At 50.0% G+C, this 17,398-nt stretch overlaps 1 protein-coding gene across 1 annotated transcript in view; it reads right to left on the bottom strand.

Moving 5' to 3' along the window:
- LOC146812608 (uncharacterized) overlaps positions 1 to 16,568 on the bottom strand; it is a 180,231-nt gene extending 163,663 nt beyond the window's left edge. Inside the window, exon 1 of the mRNA XM_085614610.1 lies at positions 16,484 to 16,568. Within this exon, the coding sequence (XP_085470736.1) occupies positions 16,484 to 16,559 (76 nt within the window). The 5' untranslated portion in view covers positions 16,560 to 16,568. The remainder of the gene's footprint in view (positions 1 to 16,483) is intronic.
- Positions 16,569 to 17,398: the final 830 nt, after the last annotated feature.

The following is a 17,398-nucleotide window of genomic DNA, read 5'->3' as shown; positions in this document are numbered from 1 at the left end:
TAATTAAAGACTAAGTTCTGCGAACTGAATCATCTGAAGCAATAACTACAGCCTTCTAAGTAGCAGTAAAAGACGTCATTCCAGATCTTCCTTTCGGACACGAGTTCCTCAACCTAAACCATTCTTCAAATAATATATTTTATAGCCTAGTAATAAAGGCGAGCACTGTGCCTCATCATCAGTCGAATTACTGCTAAAAAGAATCCAGCTGTACCGATGCCGTGAGACGAGACCTTGTCAATTTATGCCAGGTCACCAATGAAGGACAAGACATCACCAGACAATCCTTGTGAGACCCACAGAGGGGGGCCAGGAACAGTTCACAGAAGGACCCCACACTTTACACCACAGGAAATATCTTCACCAGAAGCAGCTTCACTAAACAACGGCGGAACCTGCAAATGAGCACACAATGTCCTACCGGCCCTGGGCCGGGGAAGGGCTGAGAGCTCCAGAGGAGACTGTCCAGTCCACTGGAGAATGACTCCATGCACCTCAGTACGTCACTAGTGTAGCCACTAAAAAACACAGGGCGCATCCCTCTGCAGAAGCGCCTACTGTGTGATCTACCACTGTAGGTAAGTTCATGTCTTCATAGTAGCCCCAGAAACAGCTGACCACCGCTGAATGAGCAGAGAAGAGGGACTGGCTGAGTGCTCCAGACTGACCTCTTGAGTAAGGTGAACTGTCAACCTCAATGTAATGTTCTTGGAAGGAGCAGGGAGTTGTGTGTGTTGCTTTGACTCCTCTTGGACTGGAAAGCATGGACATATCTTACAGCTTGCCCCTTGCAACCCCTGGCACTGCCTTTGCGACCCCTGGCCCCAAAGGTGGCAAACACAGTGCCAGGAACAGAGGGCCAACTAATCCTTATAGACATTGGTTAGTTGGCACTTTCTTTGTTTTGTACAAAATGGTATGCTCTCACCAGCAGCCCCACCCTATCCCCCACCCTGAAGACGTGCACTCACGGAGACATCTGCGTGCCGCAAGCGCCATAATTAATAAAGAGCCTGCCTCAGAGGTCCGCCCGGGGCCAGCGGACCATTAAATTAATTAAGAGGCCGGGCCGCAGTGCAAGAGTGTGGGTGCTCACTGGGTGCCACAGAAGAGCATGCACCGATGAGCAGAGTGCAAGAGCATGGGTTCTCACTGGGTGCAAGAGGAGAGCATGCACCGATTTGCAGAGTACAAGAGCGTGGGTGGTCACTGGGTGCCACAGAAGAGTATGCACCGATGTGCATAGTGCAAGAGCGTGGGTGCTCACTGGGTGCCACAGAAGAGCATGCACCTATGCACAGAGTGCAAGAGCGGGGATGCCCACTGGGTGCTAGATGAGAGCATGCACCGATTTGCAGAGTGCAGCCCTCTGCCTATGTCTGCAATTTGGGAGTCTTGATTGATGATAATATATCTATGAAGCAGCAGGCTGTAAAGGTGGCTGACACTTGCTTTACCATCTTAAAATGGTTGAGAAACATCATTTGGATGCTTCCGGTTTCCACCCAGAGAACCATAGTCCAGGCGCTTGTGACCTCGAGAATGGACTACGGAAACATCCTCTATCTGGGTTCTAATAAGGATGTTACACAGAAACTACAAGTGGTCCAAAATTCTGCTGCCAGGTTGTTATGCCGGCTTCCTAAAAACTCATCAATTTCCAGTGCTCTGTGTAAACTTCATTGGCTTAAGGTTGAAAACCATGTGAAGTTTAAGGCCATGAGTTATATGGACAAAATTAAAATTGGTTCCTCTCCAAAATATTTACAAACTTTGGTTCACCCCTGCCTGCCCTCTCGTGTGCTGCGCTCAGCCACCCAGGGTAAATTTGTGGTGCCTAGTGTTAAACTTTAAAGAATGGGTGGTCGTTCATTTGCTTATCTTGGTCCAGTGCTCTGGAACTCCCTCCCCATTGCAATTCGCAATGAAACCTCATTTCCGATTTTTCGTAAACTTTTAAAAACATGGCTATTTAATCAATAATTTTAAATCTTTGATTCTATCTTACTGTTTTTGGTCCCCTGCCAGGTTTAGCGCTGGGAAACCCCTGTTGGGTAGCTGTGCGCTCTACAAAAGTAACCTAACATAACATAATATAACAACAGGAGCGTGGGTGCCCACTGACTGCCAACAAAAAGCATGCACCAATGGAAAACGGAAGTGCATTGGTGCCCAAAGTCAATGTAGGAACTTTGGCAGTAGGGGTGTTGAAGCTGCTTGTGCAGCTAGTTACTTCACAGGGCTAGGGCTCTCTGTAGAGCGCTTAGAGTTTAACTACAGAGTCTCGTGACTCACTTCGATCTATCCATGGGCTGTGCAGCTCTAGCGGGGGTGCAGCAGCAGAGACTCTGGCACAGCTCACCACAGGTGCTGCGCCCACGGTCCCTCTCGGACTCGTGCATGCACGGATGGCTGCTTTTCTCACCTGCTGCTGCGGTGAGAAAAGCGCCATCCTCGCTCTCAGCACTGTAATGACATCCCCCACCCTGAAGACGCACGCTTGCGGCACACGCGAACACGGAGACATCTGCGCGCCGCGCGCCATAATTAATAAAGAACCTACCTCAGAGGTCCGCCGGGGCCAGCGGACCATTTAATTGATTAAGAGGCCGGGCATGCAGCGTGCGCACCATTTTGTTAGTGATGGGGCCCCTGGAGCACAGCCCCCCGCAATGCGGCCCGGGGCTGCAGGGGCCTCCTGTTTTAAGCCCTTGGCCGTGCGCGTACCATGGCCTTTCGCACCATTAAATTCCTCCGCTGAGTGAAGGGGCTCTGAAGCGAGGGGGCCTCCGGAGCACGGGGGGCCCCCCGCAACACGGGGGCTGCGGGGGCCTGTGTTACGCCCCTGGCAGCAGTAGCTGATTCAGGAGAATTTGCTTCACGCTGCCCTAGTGGACTGCACTCAGTGTTTGCAGTGGTCCTCACGCACAACTGCGCCACCTCAGCAACCGGAGGTTGCTTGCAGATCCTTCATGCAGGGTAAGTCATTGGTCCATCTTAGGGTGTTGGTGGTGGGATGGTGCAAAGGTAATGGTGCAAATCCTTCATCCCGGTGCAGGTACGCAGCGTCCAGTTGGCATCATCTTTCCTGTTGGTGACAACTCCGATCAAATGACTCTTCTTTCTTGACCCGGTAACCCCTTTTGGCAATATAGGGACACCGTAGCCTCACTGTGCACAGGCTCTGGCCCAGATCAGCACAGCCAAGTCCTCAGCGGCTACCCCTCCTGGCATACGGGATCACCGACTCCTCACTAGGGACAGGCTTTGGCCAATCAGCGCAGCGATGCACACAACTGACTTCACACCAGCCATCCTCTGGCATATAAGGGGAGCTGACTTCACGGCAATAATCCAATCGGTGCAGCAGCAGTCTCCTCACACTTCACAAAGGGTCCCTCCAGCGCTGTACTCTTCCTCAGAGGGCACACTGGTCTTGGCAAGCAGGCAGGTGATGGTGCTCCAGGCTCCAGGGCAGGTGGCCTTGGATTCCCTAGGTGAGGTCCCCTCACCCAGCAGAGGGACTAGCAGGCCTCAGCACCAGTCCTGGTCACAGTCAGAGGTCTTACGGGGCTTCCCCATCTCACACAGCCCATCTGGCTGCCTGGCATTTGACACATTTTGGGATCTCAATCTCCCCTTCTTATAGTCCATTTCCAGACACCAAATGTGATTTAGAGTCTGAGTCTTTATGATTCCCGCATGAGTCCCATCTCTTTCCTGAGATTTGACCAGGCCTCTTTCTTGTGACCTCTCCCTCTGAAGTAGAGCACCCTTTGAAGTGTACAGGGAAAGCCTGGCTTTCCCCTCTCCAGAGTGTCCCACCCAGCTTACAGGAATGCAGCAATACACAGATATGTCTATGGGTGGGGGGTATCCTCTACGTCCTCTCATGTTTCTCCATCCAGGCCTGGGTCTTCCATGTATTGCATCCTTCACAGGCATACATACACCCAGCACATGCATTTAATACATATACACACTGCACAGCACTGTATTCTTCATTTATCTTACCACTCCCAGGCACACATATACCCAGTACATATATTTAACCTGAATGCACTACACAGCGTTATAACCTTCATATACTGTACCACTCACAGGCACACATACAACCCATACCTGCATTCAACAATGCATGCACTGCACAGTGCCGAATTACCCCTGTATTGTACCCTTCCCAGGCACACATACACCCAGAGCAGATACACCACAAATGACTGCGCAGCACTCTACATCAACCAAACGTAGGCCACTGGGTGAGTTAAGCACACAGCAGCAGGACATTGAATGAGTGAGCCTGTGGCCTCACTCCACTGACAGGTTAAGAAGGACCTGCTCACTTCTACTGATCGCTACATGGTATACTCTCATCACCACGCTCGTGCTGCTTAACTCCCAGTGAAAGCGGTAACCTTCCACCACTATGAGCTAGCGCTTTGGGCGCCCCACCTGGTCCAGTAAGACTGCAATCCGTGAGACAGGCCTATGTCACGGCAAGCAAGCATGATCCATGTTTCCCTATGACAACAAAATCAGCATTAGTGACCCTGAATATCAGTATAGTTGGGACACGCAGTGCAGGGGTGCACATCCATTACCATGCGGAGGACTTTTGCATACTAACAGTCCCTCTCTCTTGCATATTTTTAAAGGAGTAGGGGATTTTGTAGTCTCTTTTTGTTGATTGCATGGTAAGTGGTACAACACAACACAACTGCATATATTGCCCGCTCACCACATTTGTTGACAAAATGTTAACAACTTTATTTTAGATTGAATCTAATGGTTTTTGTAGAAGGAGCATTATGATTAATGGGAAACTTGCCATTGTTCACACTTCATGTCCCAGCCATTGACTTATGTATTAAGAGTTGTTCTTGACTCATTACCCTTTTGGTTCTCTGCCAATTGCTGCTGCAATTTTCCCCTTTCCCATTTCTTGCTGAGCAGCAAGGTATAATGTCACTGTAATTAATTTTGTATTGTTTAACATACAAAAAACAAAAAGAGTTGTCCTTGAGTGTCTATTTTTCATTCACTTTTTTCACAACCCACATGCACTGGTCGGTTTCACTTTCTTGGAGTGCCTCATATGTTTGTTATATCTACTATTCCATATAAAAGCAATAGAAAAGTGTGTGGGGTTTTCTGGCTATGGGCTTCCATATCTTTGGATTAGTCATTTGGGAACCCATACATGAATTCCCTCAAAGTGTTAAAATCTACAACTGAATGACTCTGAGGGAACCACTTTTGCTCTCACTGTATCACAAGCCCAGGTTCCTAGGAATACAGGGTTTGCCCATCTTATGCCATAAATGGTACTTATACTGGCATAATGACAAAATAATACAGCAGCCTCTTCAGCCAGACCATTTTGGCGATAGCCATACTGCACATCACCCAATCAGGTGCTTGGGCATCTCACTGTTGTAGTGGGATCAGGCATGATTTATTTATCTTTGTTGGCCATACGGCCAGACATGCTGGTAAAATCCTACAGTCTGCCCTTTATTGGGTTCAGCAACAAATATATAATGGGCTGTCCCATTAACTCTGGAACCCTGGGCAATAATGCAAACCATTAACTCTGGAACCCTGGGCAATAATGCAAAGAAAAGAACAGCTTCTCCTTTCAGAAGAATCCTTCCATACACTTATGAAGTTGTTGAAGAATCATTGAGTGATTTGGCACTGTGCAATAATGAGTATTTTTATATAAACAAGAGACTTTTCAATTCAAAGGCCACAATATGTATTGTTACAAATGCATTGTCATATTTATAAACATACATTTCATATATTGCTATCAAACATAACTGGTACAACAATATACTACAGTACTCCTTAAAGTGAACTGTGTATTGTTTTTTGCAGAGAGTAGTGTACAAAAGTAGATTGATGTAAGTATACAATGGGCAACCTCGGCCTACTCTGCCCTCGCGCGTCGAAACGTTGATGCTATTCTCAAAAACTGGACTGTCTCTCTCCCAATAATTGGACCAGCAGACACTTTATTGAAGAAAAGTAAAACATAGGCTTTTCCAACTGCGTCAGACAACCATTTTGTACTGGTAGGCTGGAAGATGAAAGCAGATACTGAATATAAAATGAATGGAATGGAACAGAACAGAACAGAACAGAACGGTAGAATAGAGAGCAATAGAGGGAGGGAGGGAGGGAGAAAGAACGAAAATAGAGAAATTAGTAAACAGAAATCAAGGGAAATGAGATAAAAGAATCAAAGTGGAAGTACACCTGCAGACTGTTCACTGAATTTTGTAATCCCATGTTAGCTCTGCAGGGCAGTGGCTGCAAACATTGATATGTTTCAATTAGTTGATAGAATGGTTGTGAAATAGCTCAATTGGTTGATAGAGTGGTTGTGATATAGTTCAATTGGTTGATAGAATGACTGCAGGGAACCAGGTGTTGTCTGTAGGCCTCACCTACTACTTGCAGAAAATGCACATACTGAAGAGATGTGCATGCATGTGTGTGTGTGTGTGTGAGGCCAGTGCTTAGTTTGTAAAAAATGTAGTGACAGGGCCCTTCTCGGAAGGCCACATTGCCCCTACCGGTGCTGCCCAGGACAGTACCAACATAACACCTTACCATCTCACTTCTACAAGTGTGACAATTCAGACTATTTTAGGCCACACAAAGCTATAATAATGACGAGAGAGGCTGGTATTATTCATTTTCATTGTGTGTTGTCTTAATAAACATGGTTGTTGTGCTCATTTCAAAATTAAAGACAGTGCCACCGTGTGGTGGACTGTCACTAGAGCCGGTGCTAGCGTTTAAGTGTTGGTGCCGAGCACCAGAAACCACTAGCTCAAATTAAGCACTATGTGCGACGTATATTAGTCATTAACAATCACAGTGATATAAATCTCCTGGTTAATGCAGGAACAGCAAAGATATAATTGCATGTTTCATGATCCAGTCCTTCTAAGATAGCTCACTCCCAGCAACGGACTGACTGTGTGGAGCATTCAGTGATTGGTATACAAGAACTGCAAGATTCTCACATTCAGCTAAAGGCTGAAGTGGGCAGGATCTGAGGGACACAAGGTAACCATACTTCCTTTTTTGACAAAAATAGTTCCCCTACTTTTTGTTCACAGACAACCGTTCTGGGACAGTTAGTCCCGACAGCTGAGTTTCCTCAACTGAAATGGAACGGGACCGAATCTACTGTGCTGTGAAGCTGAGGAAGGAACACACGATTCTATTACAGAATCTTGCATGTGTTTACCACGCATGCCTTTACAACGCCGGCATTAAAACGAATGCATTGTTACAACGATTTCCTTCAGCATGCAAGTCATTACAATGACTGGCCTTAGTGGGGCGCTGGACTTTGGAATAGTATTATTTAATATTCCAGCTCCAGTCTGCGCAACAGTAAGGGAAGGTGTTGGACTTAAAATCCAACACCACTCCACCAATGCGCCCCCTAAAGCAAGTCATTGTTTCTTGCTAAACGAATGCGTGGTAACGACGCGTTTGTTCTATTGCCGACATTGTAAAGGCACAGCGTGATTCCAGCTTCGTGATAAAGAATGTTTCCAGGGACAGACACATAAACAAGAAACAGGCCTTCTTGCTCTGGCACCTGCTGCCTTCAAAGAAATCTAAATGTGCGTAATTGGTTAATCTATAAATGTATTCTGCTTGGAAGCTGGTATTCGTGTTAATTATAGATTCACTTCAATCATCCTGATGACAAAGATTTCTTCTTTTTCATAGTTATTGTAAGGATGTTAGTAGCTGAGCTGTGGAGTGCATGTGTTTAATGGATAGTTATAAAAAATGCTTGCACTAACTATAGTCTGTATATTACTAAAATCTGTATTTGGAAGTGCTTTTTTCATCTTAAACCCAATTCTTTTGCATAATGTGTGGAATTTTATCTTATACTCTGTGTAAAGCAAGTTAAAATAATGACTTACATATTCACAGTGCTTTCTGTCACAGATGTGAACTCATGAAACTAAAAACACGTCACTATTGGATTAGCAAAGCCAGCTGCTATCAGCACTTTAAAATAATGTGAGAGAGGGGATCTGGAGAGAGAGACGAGGGGCACTTTTGCCAGGTGCTAATGAGGGAATCCGAGGATGAAATTATTGGGAGGTGCACCAAAAATGATTGTCGCACCAGGCGCCGCCAGGATCACCGTTCCCATACTTTTCTTAATGCACTTTGACCATTGTATTTAGCATATTATTTAAATCTCAGCAATCTATGTTAGAAATTAAATAAACTATGTCTCACTATCAGTAGTCGGTGTACTTGTTTGTGTGCAGTTACCTGAAGGCGGGGATTTAAGTGGGATGAAAAGACTGGGGCGTCTCTTATAGGGCGTGGCCGATGTGATTAAGTGTGTGACCTAAAGCAAGCAAGCTAAAAATCTGTGTTTAGCATAGTGTGCCGCCCCACTGATATTTTCCTACTTCTGTCCATTCATCCAGATATAGATATGGCAGTTTTTTAAAGGGGACCTCGAAACGGGTCTCTATCAGGCTCTGTTTTGTGCCCTGGCACAGGCGGTCCGCTTTTTTCCGGACTGCAGTGACAGCAGGCACATCGATGTGCGCATGCTCACACTGCTCACTTCTCACCAGTGGAGAAGTTACACCATGACGTCATGCCAGCTGAGCTTGTAGGGGAAGGGAAATCCTTTAAAGAGCCATTTCCTCTCCGGATTTCCCTTCTCTTTTTTAAAACTCAGGAGCAGCAACATTGTCGTGGTCTCACCAGGGCTGTAATTGGAAGCTTTTCCAATATTATAGACAAGCCATAGATGCTGCTTGTTTATCTTAACAACCATTGACAAAGCCAATAGTCCTGACTTGTTCTAGGTATGATGTTACTTGTTGTATCATATATCTGGATGCAGTGACAGAAACAGCAAAATACTAGTCGGGCGGCACACTATGCTATTTTGAGCATACTAAGCCACGCCCTTAATTACGTCGGATACGCCCCTTTGAGAGACCCTGTAGCTTTTTCATCCCATTTAAAGCCCTGGGCTTAAGGCTAGAGCAGCCGACACTCGAGCTGAGAAAGCAGGTTTGAACCTGATGTGGCACAACATCCTGTGATTCAAAAGAAACATGAATGTTTGCTCCAAGTTTGCCTATATAATAATACTGAAAAAAAGTCTCTTTGAATCTACATCAAAAGTAGTGGCGGATGGTACGATCGCAGAGTTAAACTTTTTTTTCCACCCTTACGGCAAAAATGGAGAGCCCGTAAGGTGTTACAGTTAGCGCTCTAGCGTTAGACGCTAGAGCGCAAGAGGATATTACGCAATGCGTACGCCACGTTCGTGGCGTACGCCAATGTATATAATAAAGGGGCGCGGCCTGCGGAGGCAGTCGGGCGCCGAGACCCAGGCACGGAGTGTGGTGTCCTTTCTTGCAGCTGCGAGCGTGCGCAGCGAGGGCCTCCACCAGCGCTAGCGGCACCATCACACTGGCGACGAGTACGGGAAATCGACCCGTGTGCCCCAGCTGTTAAACGCGCCCCGCGGCAGTCCCACGCGCGCGCACGTGGACCTGACGGCCCGACTGGAACCGGCTCCTTCTCCCGCAGGCAGTGCAGCTGGGCCCCTCGTGTCTGACACGACCACCGGTGAGTGCACGTGTGCACCGAATCACGCCCATTTCGGCAGATGAACATTCCTGCCTCCTGACTGAGTGACTCTGTTTAGCTGCTGTGCCCTGGCTGGGCCCTGAAGCCCTCTGTCCATCCCGGGTGTGGGGATCTTTTGCTACTGCGGCCTCCTCTGTCTGCTCCCGCCTCTCCTGCTGTGCTGTGCCCCAGGGAGCCATGGGTGATGATGAGCGCCCCGCCCAGTCGGTGCCACTGCACCCCGCGTCCGGCGTCCTGCCGCCCTTCAGTGAGGCTGATGACCCTGCCACTGCCGCCCCACGCTGGCAAACGTGGATTGGCCGACTCGATAATTATTTCGCTGGCACCAGAGAGACAGATGGCACCGTGAAGAGGTCCCTACTACTCCACTATGCAGGGGAGGAAGTATATCTCCTATTCAAGCATCTCCCTAACACCGGGAACGCAGACGACTATGATGCGGACGTGAGGGCCCTCAATGCACATTTCGACCCCCAGTTGAACCCGGATTTTGAACACTTCAAATTGCGCCAAGCGAGGCAAAGGGAAGGGGAGTCGGTGGATGCATTCCACGCTCGACTGAGGGTGCTGGCAGACACGCACCTTGTCGGTGATAGAGCCAAGGAAGAGATCAGAGCACAGATAATCTGCGGCATACGAAGCAAAAAGTTACGAACGCTCATCCTCCGCCAACCAAACATCCCGATGGCGGACATTCTAGTGTTGGCACGGTCCCATGATCTATCCGACGCCCGCGCGGAGGAGATGGAGATGGCGCTCACACGAGGGGCCGGGTCAGGAGTGACAGTCAAAATGGAGCGGGCCGACGCAGTACAGACGCGTGAAGCACCCCGCCGACCGGCGGCAAAGAAGCCTGCGGCCCCGTGTGGGTACTGCGGGTATGACGAGCACTGGGGCAGGACGTGCCCCGCAAAAGGAAAAGCGTGTGACAACTGCGGCGTGATGAACCATTTTGCGTCTGTTTGCCGAAAACGATCCACGCAACGAGACCGAAGGGGAAAGAGGCCAGAGAAGACCATGGTGAGACAGCTATCCCAGCTGTCGTTGTCTTCCCCCACCAACTCAGGGCGCAAGCAAGCACAGGCCCTGCGGGAAGAAGCAATGGAGTCCGATGATGACGAGGGGGAAACATACCTGATTTCATTCACCAGAGCCCTCAAGAGCTCGAGAAGACCACAACCGAGGTGCGACGTCCTAGTCGCTGGATCCCGGATAAACGCCGTGATTGACACGGGGGCGTCAGTCACCGTGATGGGAGTGCAACAGTACAATCACCTCCGACCCAAGCCCGAGCTCCGACGGTCAAAAGCCCAGATTTATGCCTACGGAAGTGACACACCGCTGCCCCTGGCAGGAAAGATGACGGTGCCTGTGAAGTCGGATGACGCAGAGATAACGATTGACATACATGTGATCAATCAGGAGGCAGACACCCTCCTAAGCGGGCACGCAGCCGAAGACCTAGGGCTGATCGCATTCCTCCGGAAGGTACAAGAGTCCCAGATGACTACCCTGCTGGACCAGTTCCCGGAGCTGTTCACTGGCCTGGGGAACATCCGACGACCGCCGGTCAAGCTCCACATTGACCGTTCAGTCACACCCACAGCGTTAAAACACAGGAGGATTCCATTCCACCTACGCCCGCTAGTAGAAGAGGAGCTGAGGAGGCTGGAGGAGCAAGGCGTCATCGAGACAGTGACCGGACCCACCCCCTGGGTATCACCCATGGTGATAGCGGAAAAGCCCCGGCAACCAGGCAAGATTCGGGTGTGCATCGACATGAGGCTGCCCAACAAGGCCATCAAAAGGGAGAGACACATCACGCCCACGATGGATGACATAATCGCAGACCTTAACGGAGCCCGGTGGTTCTCCAAACTGGACCTCAATGCGGGTTACCACCAACTAACGCTGGCCGAAGAGAGCAGATATATAACTACCTTCAGCACGCACCTGGGGCTGCGAAGGTACCGACGCCTTAACTTTGGCATCTCCTCGGCAGCCGAAATATTTCAGAACACTATCAGAGACATCTTGCAGGGGCTACCAGGGGTACTAAACGTCAGTGATGACATACTGATACACGCCACAACGGTGGATGAGCACTACCGACGGGTCCGGTCTACACTGACGAGGCTGAGGGAGTTTGGGGTCACGTTGCACAAAGAGAAGTGCCAGTTCTTTCAGCAAAGTATCGAGTTCTTTGGATACACGTTTACCAATCATGGCATTCAAGTGGACCCGAGGAAATCCCAGGCTATCAAAAACGCCCCAGCACCGACTTCCGCGTCGGAAGTCCGCAGTTTTCTCGGGATGGCCACGTACTGTGGGCGGTTCATCCCAAATTTGGCTACCACGGCTGAACCTCTCAGACGCCTCACGAAGACAGACACCCTGTGGCGCTGGGGGCAAGAGGAAGAGGATGCATTCCACGCTATCAAGACCACACTGCTGGACCAAGCTACTCTGGTCTACTTTGATCCGACCAGGAAGACCGAACTGCTTGTCGACGCCAGTCCGGTGGGGCTGGGCGCAGTCCTCACACAAGAGCAAGAACCGGGGAGATGGGCCACCCTGGCCTACGCTAGCAAGTCACTCACCGCAACTGAACAGAGGTATTCTCAGATTGAACGCGAAGCACTAGCCATTCGATGGGGCTGCCGGCACTTCCACCTCTACGTCTGCGGGCACCCTTTTACTGTGGTGACAGACCACCAACCATTGGTGCCCCTGTTCAAGGGGACAGCGCCCCACCCCCCCCCAAGGATCGAAAGGTGGGCCATCGGACTACAACAATACCAGATGGAGGTGACATATCGGCCAGGTGCGAAAAACCCGGCGGACTTTCTGTCGCGACACCCGGAAAGTGGGGTGACGTCCCCGATCGGGAAAGAAGAGGAAGATGAAACCGAAGCACACATCGACCTCCTGGCCGCTCTGACCTGCCCTCGGGTACTGACAATCCAGGAGATCATACAAGCCGGGGAGCACGACGCCGTGTTTGCAAGGACACGGGGAGCTCTTCAGAAAAGGTCATGGGCTGATTTTCCTACACACCGCCAACTCGTGGGCAGACGAGGAGAAGAAGGATTTGCAGCAGATGTGGCGAGTGCGGAATGAACTAAGTATGACCCGCGATGGTGTCGTCCTGCGAGGGTCCAAGATCGTCATGCCGACCGCACTACGCCATCAAGCCACGATCATTGCTCACAACGGCCATCAAGGGACGGAGAAGATGAAGACCAGGATGAGGGCGAAGATATGGTTCCCGGGGCTGGATGGCATGGTGGACGATGTGGTAAGAAGCTGCTCCGCGTGCCAGGTGACCAGCGGCCCGGAGCCTCCGGCCCCCATCGTGACAGAAGAACCAGGAAGGTACCCATGGGACAAGATTAGTATAGATTTCGGAAGCCTCCCAAACGGAAAAGTGTCGCTGGTGGTTATTGACAGCTTCTCGAAATATCCCGTGGTGGAAGTTCTACCGTCCACAGCCTTCATGTTTGTGGGACCAGCGCTGGAGAAAATATTCACCATGTTTGGGCGCCCCTCGGAGCTGAAGAGCGACAACGGGCCACCCTTCCACGGTCACGAATTCCGGGAGTTCCTCCAGCACCAGGGAATACAACACCGGCGAATCACCCCTCAGTGGCCACAAGCCAACGGAGAAGTAGAACGATTCATGAGGACCCTGAATAAAGTGATTCGAATAGCCGGCGTGGAGCAACTAGACCCCGAAAGGGAAATCCAGCGATTCCTGGGAGAATATCGGAGCACGCCCCACTGCTCCACCAAACAAGCCCCGTGGTCTCTCATGCTCAATGGCACCCGCCGCGATGGGCTACCCACAGTCCCTGGGTGGGCGCCCCCACCGTTCGAAGCGGAGCAGGCTTTTCAACGACGAGCACACCGAAACCGGCAAGTGAGCCGGGCCAGAGGCAGTCGAGACCGCGACATCAGACCAGGGGACAGCGTCCTCGTGAAGGATCGAAGGCCGGGAGGAAAATTCAGACCCCGATATGAACCAGGTAGTTGGACTGTGGCACAGAGGCGGGGTACAATGATCACAGCGGAAAGAGGGGTGGAGTCGACCACCAGGAACATCTCGTGGTTCAAACGCATTCCGGAGGCCACTGACCGCGGCCAGAGGGGGCTGAACGGAGGGGAGGAAGAGATCTCAACCCCAGAGCTGGAACCTGGACTGACGCCCAGCGGAGCCAGCAGCGCCCCAGAGCAGAGCCATCAGGCCCCGGCGGAAGGTGAAGCCCCGAACAGCCACCCAACCAGCTCCGGCACTCGTGCCACTGCAAGGTATGGTCTGAGAGAGAACCCCACGCCAAGCAGCCGCCTTAAAGACTTTGCCTGCCAAGCAAGTGAGTGACTGTTATGGACTTCAGTTTATTTTGTTATCCAAGTTGGGGAGGGATGTTACAGTTAGCGCTCTAGCGTTAGACGCTAGAGCGCAAGAGGATATTACGCAATGCGTACGCCACGTTCGTGGCGTACGCCAATGTATATAATAAAGGGGCGCGGCCTGCGGAGGCAGTCGGGCGCCGAGACCCAGGCACGGAGTGTGGTGTCCTTTCTTGAAGCTGCGAGCGTGCGCAGCGAGGGCCTCCACCAGCGCTAGCGGCACCATCACTTGTGGAATTCTATCTTATACTGTGTGTAAAGCAAGTTAAAATAATGACTTACATATTCACAGTGCTTTCTGTCACAGATGTGAACTCATGAAACTAAAAACACGTCACTATTGGATTAGCAAAGCCAGCTGCTATCAGCACTTTAAAATAATGTGAGAGAGGGGATCTGGAGAGAGAGACGAGGGGCACTTTTGCCCGGTGCTAATGAGGGAATCCGAGGATGAAATTATTGGGAGGTGCACCAAAAATGATTGTCGCACCAGGCGCCGCCAGGATCACCGTTCCCATACTTTTCTTAATGCACTTTGACCATTGTATTTAGCATATTATTTAAATCTCAGCAATCTATGTTAGAAATTAAATAAAATATGTCTCACTATCAGTAGTCGGTGTACTTGTTTGTGTGCAGTTACCTGAAGGCGGGGATTTAAGTGGGATGAAAAGACTGGGGCGTCTCTTATAGGGCGTGGCCGATGTGATTAAGTGTGTGACCTAAAGCAAGCAAGCTAAAAATCTGTGTTTAGCATAGTGTGCCGCCCCACTGATATTTTCCTACTTCTGTCCATTCATCCAGATATAGATATGGCAGTTTTTTAAAGGGGACCTCGAAACGGGTCTCTATCAGGCTCTGTTTTGTGCCCTGGCACAGGCGGTCCGCTTTTTTCCGGACTGCAGTGACAGCAGGCACATCGATGTGCGCATGCTCACACTGCTCACTTCTCACCAGTGGAGAAGTTACACCATGACGTCATGCCAGCTGATCTTGTAGGGGAAGGGAAATCCTTTAAAGAGTAATTTTCTCTCCGGATTTCCCTTCTCTTTTTTAAAACTCAGGAGCAGCAACATTGTCGTGGTCTCACCAGGGCTGTAATTGGAAGCTTTTCCAATATTATAGACAAGTCATAGATGCTGCTTGTTTATCTTAACAACCATTGACAAAGCCAATAGTCCTGACTTGTTCTAGGTATGATGTTACTTGTTGTATCATATATCTGGATGCAGTGACAGAAACAGCAAAATACTAGTCGGGCGGCACACTATGCTATTTTGAGCATACTAAGCCACGCCCTTAATTACGTCGGATAAGCCCCTTTGAGAGACCCTGTAGCTTTTTCATCCCATTTAAAGCCCTGGGCTTAAGGCTAGAGCAGCCGACACTCGAGCTGAGAAAGCAGGTTTGAACCTGATGTGGCACAACATCCTGTGATTCAAAAGAAACATGAATGTTTGCTCCAAGTTTGCCTATATAATAATACTGAAAAAAAGTCTCTTTGAATCTACATCAAAAGTAGTGGCGGATGGTACGATCGCAGAGTTAAACTTTTTTTCCCACCCTTACGGCAAAAATGGAGAGCCCGTAAGGGATCAGTTTCGGCACCTGCACCTGCGTTTGAGAATTGACGAACCGTCAATTCTAAAAAGCAGGTGCCGAAACAGGACCCGGCCCACTTAAAGCCCTGCCTGAAAATGAAAGTCCGATGACATGCTCAGCACTTTGTAGGTACCCTTCTGGCACCGCCCCCATATCCACTAACTCCGCCCACAGTGCCCCGCCCCTTCCTTTGCCCTCAAGATCACACTTCCTAAACATTTTTACACACTTGGATCACTATCGACAACATGATCTCAGCCACATCCACTCGCCTGCAGCCAAGACCACTTCTCATCAAGAACCCGGGTGGCATGATCTCTACCCCGGGATGCCCACGGTACTCCTCAGCCCATGGAGCGCCCTTCAGAACATGCCCTTTGCCGCACCTTCGCCCTGAGCTGCCAACACTGAGCTCGAGTCCCCATGACGTCATTCACTGTCACGTCTGTGCCCTGTTCAGCACCGCACCTCCGCCCTGAACTACCACCATTGAGTCCCCGCAGAGCCCTTCGACGCCTGGTCTGCCTGCGCCAGGGTACAGAGATGCCAGCAACCATCCTCCGGAGGCCTTGTAATCCCGAACCATGTCCCCCTCCTTCGTCCCGGGACCCCAACAGCTGGCACAGGTGTGACCTTCATTCAGTCACTGTCCAGCTCATCTCAAAATCACTAGCAGCTCTCTTCGCCGAGGCCTTCAACGCCGGATCTCTACCCTGCTCTCTCGTCTGCAGACCGCAGCAGAAGCCCCTGCCCAGGAGGCATTCGATGCCCACTGTCCTCCCTGTTTCCTTGCCCCACTCACCGTGGCCAGCTTTGGGTTCCAGCGCTGGTGCTGCACACGGAGATGGGTCTGCCAGCACCCAGCCGTTCTGCTGCATGAATAATACTTGATTTTTCATGACTTGTTCATGAATAATTCATGATAATGCATGAATAATTCATGGAAGTGCACGATTAATTCAGGTTTATGAATAATTCAGGCGAAATTCCACAAACATTCCTGGTTCATTTATGCTTGAAATGGCTGCCAGCCTGGCGCTTTAGTCTGATAAAGAGTTTACTATTCTGCCCGTGTTATGGCACGTTACATACATATATACTTATAAGCCCCCTATCTAGGTACATACATTTTAACATGTTCATAAACGCTGACGTCACCAAGGGACTTCCAGGCCAGACCAGTGAGTGAGCCTCCGTGCACGTCTGTCGCGGGAGTACATATGTGTGTACAGTGCACATCTGCGCACTTTAAAAGTAGCCCCTCGACTCGCTTTCCAGTTAAAAAGCAACGCCCGGCATCTGATCCCTCGAAAGAGAACCCATACAAAATGTAATATGTTTTTTCTTACTGCCTGGGAGAAGAAATTACCTCCCAGACCATGCCAAGTGACGTCACCCCAGAGCAGGATTCGTCGACCCTTACCCACCGAACCCTCCAACCTCCAATACAGATATTTCAGAAGGCAAGGAAGATTGAGCCCCCCACCTCCCCAATCCCCCTCCCTCCAGCACGGAACCCAGGGCATTTTTATCATCAAAGAGAGGACTGGAATGATAATGGAAAGATTTCCTGACAAGTGGGCTTCGTTGAAAGGCCGGAAAGTATTCACGGGAGTCAGTGACATGATTCATGTTTAGCAGTCAGTAGAGCTGGGGATGAGTCAGTTGGAGGAGTTCACCTCTTGTTTTAGGGAATGCTTAGAATCATACAAGGATC

Source organism: Triturus cristatus, chromosome 7 (assembly GCF_964204655.1).
Source record: "Triturus cristatus chromosome 7, aTriCri1.1, whole genome shotgun sequence".
Classification (NCBI taxonomy): Eukaryota; Metazoa; Chordata; class Amphibia; order Caudata; family Salamandridae; genus Triturus; species Triturus cristatus.
Note: the sequence above shows the minus strand (reverse complement) of the source record. Positions and strands in the feature narration are given on the sequence as shown.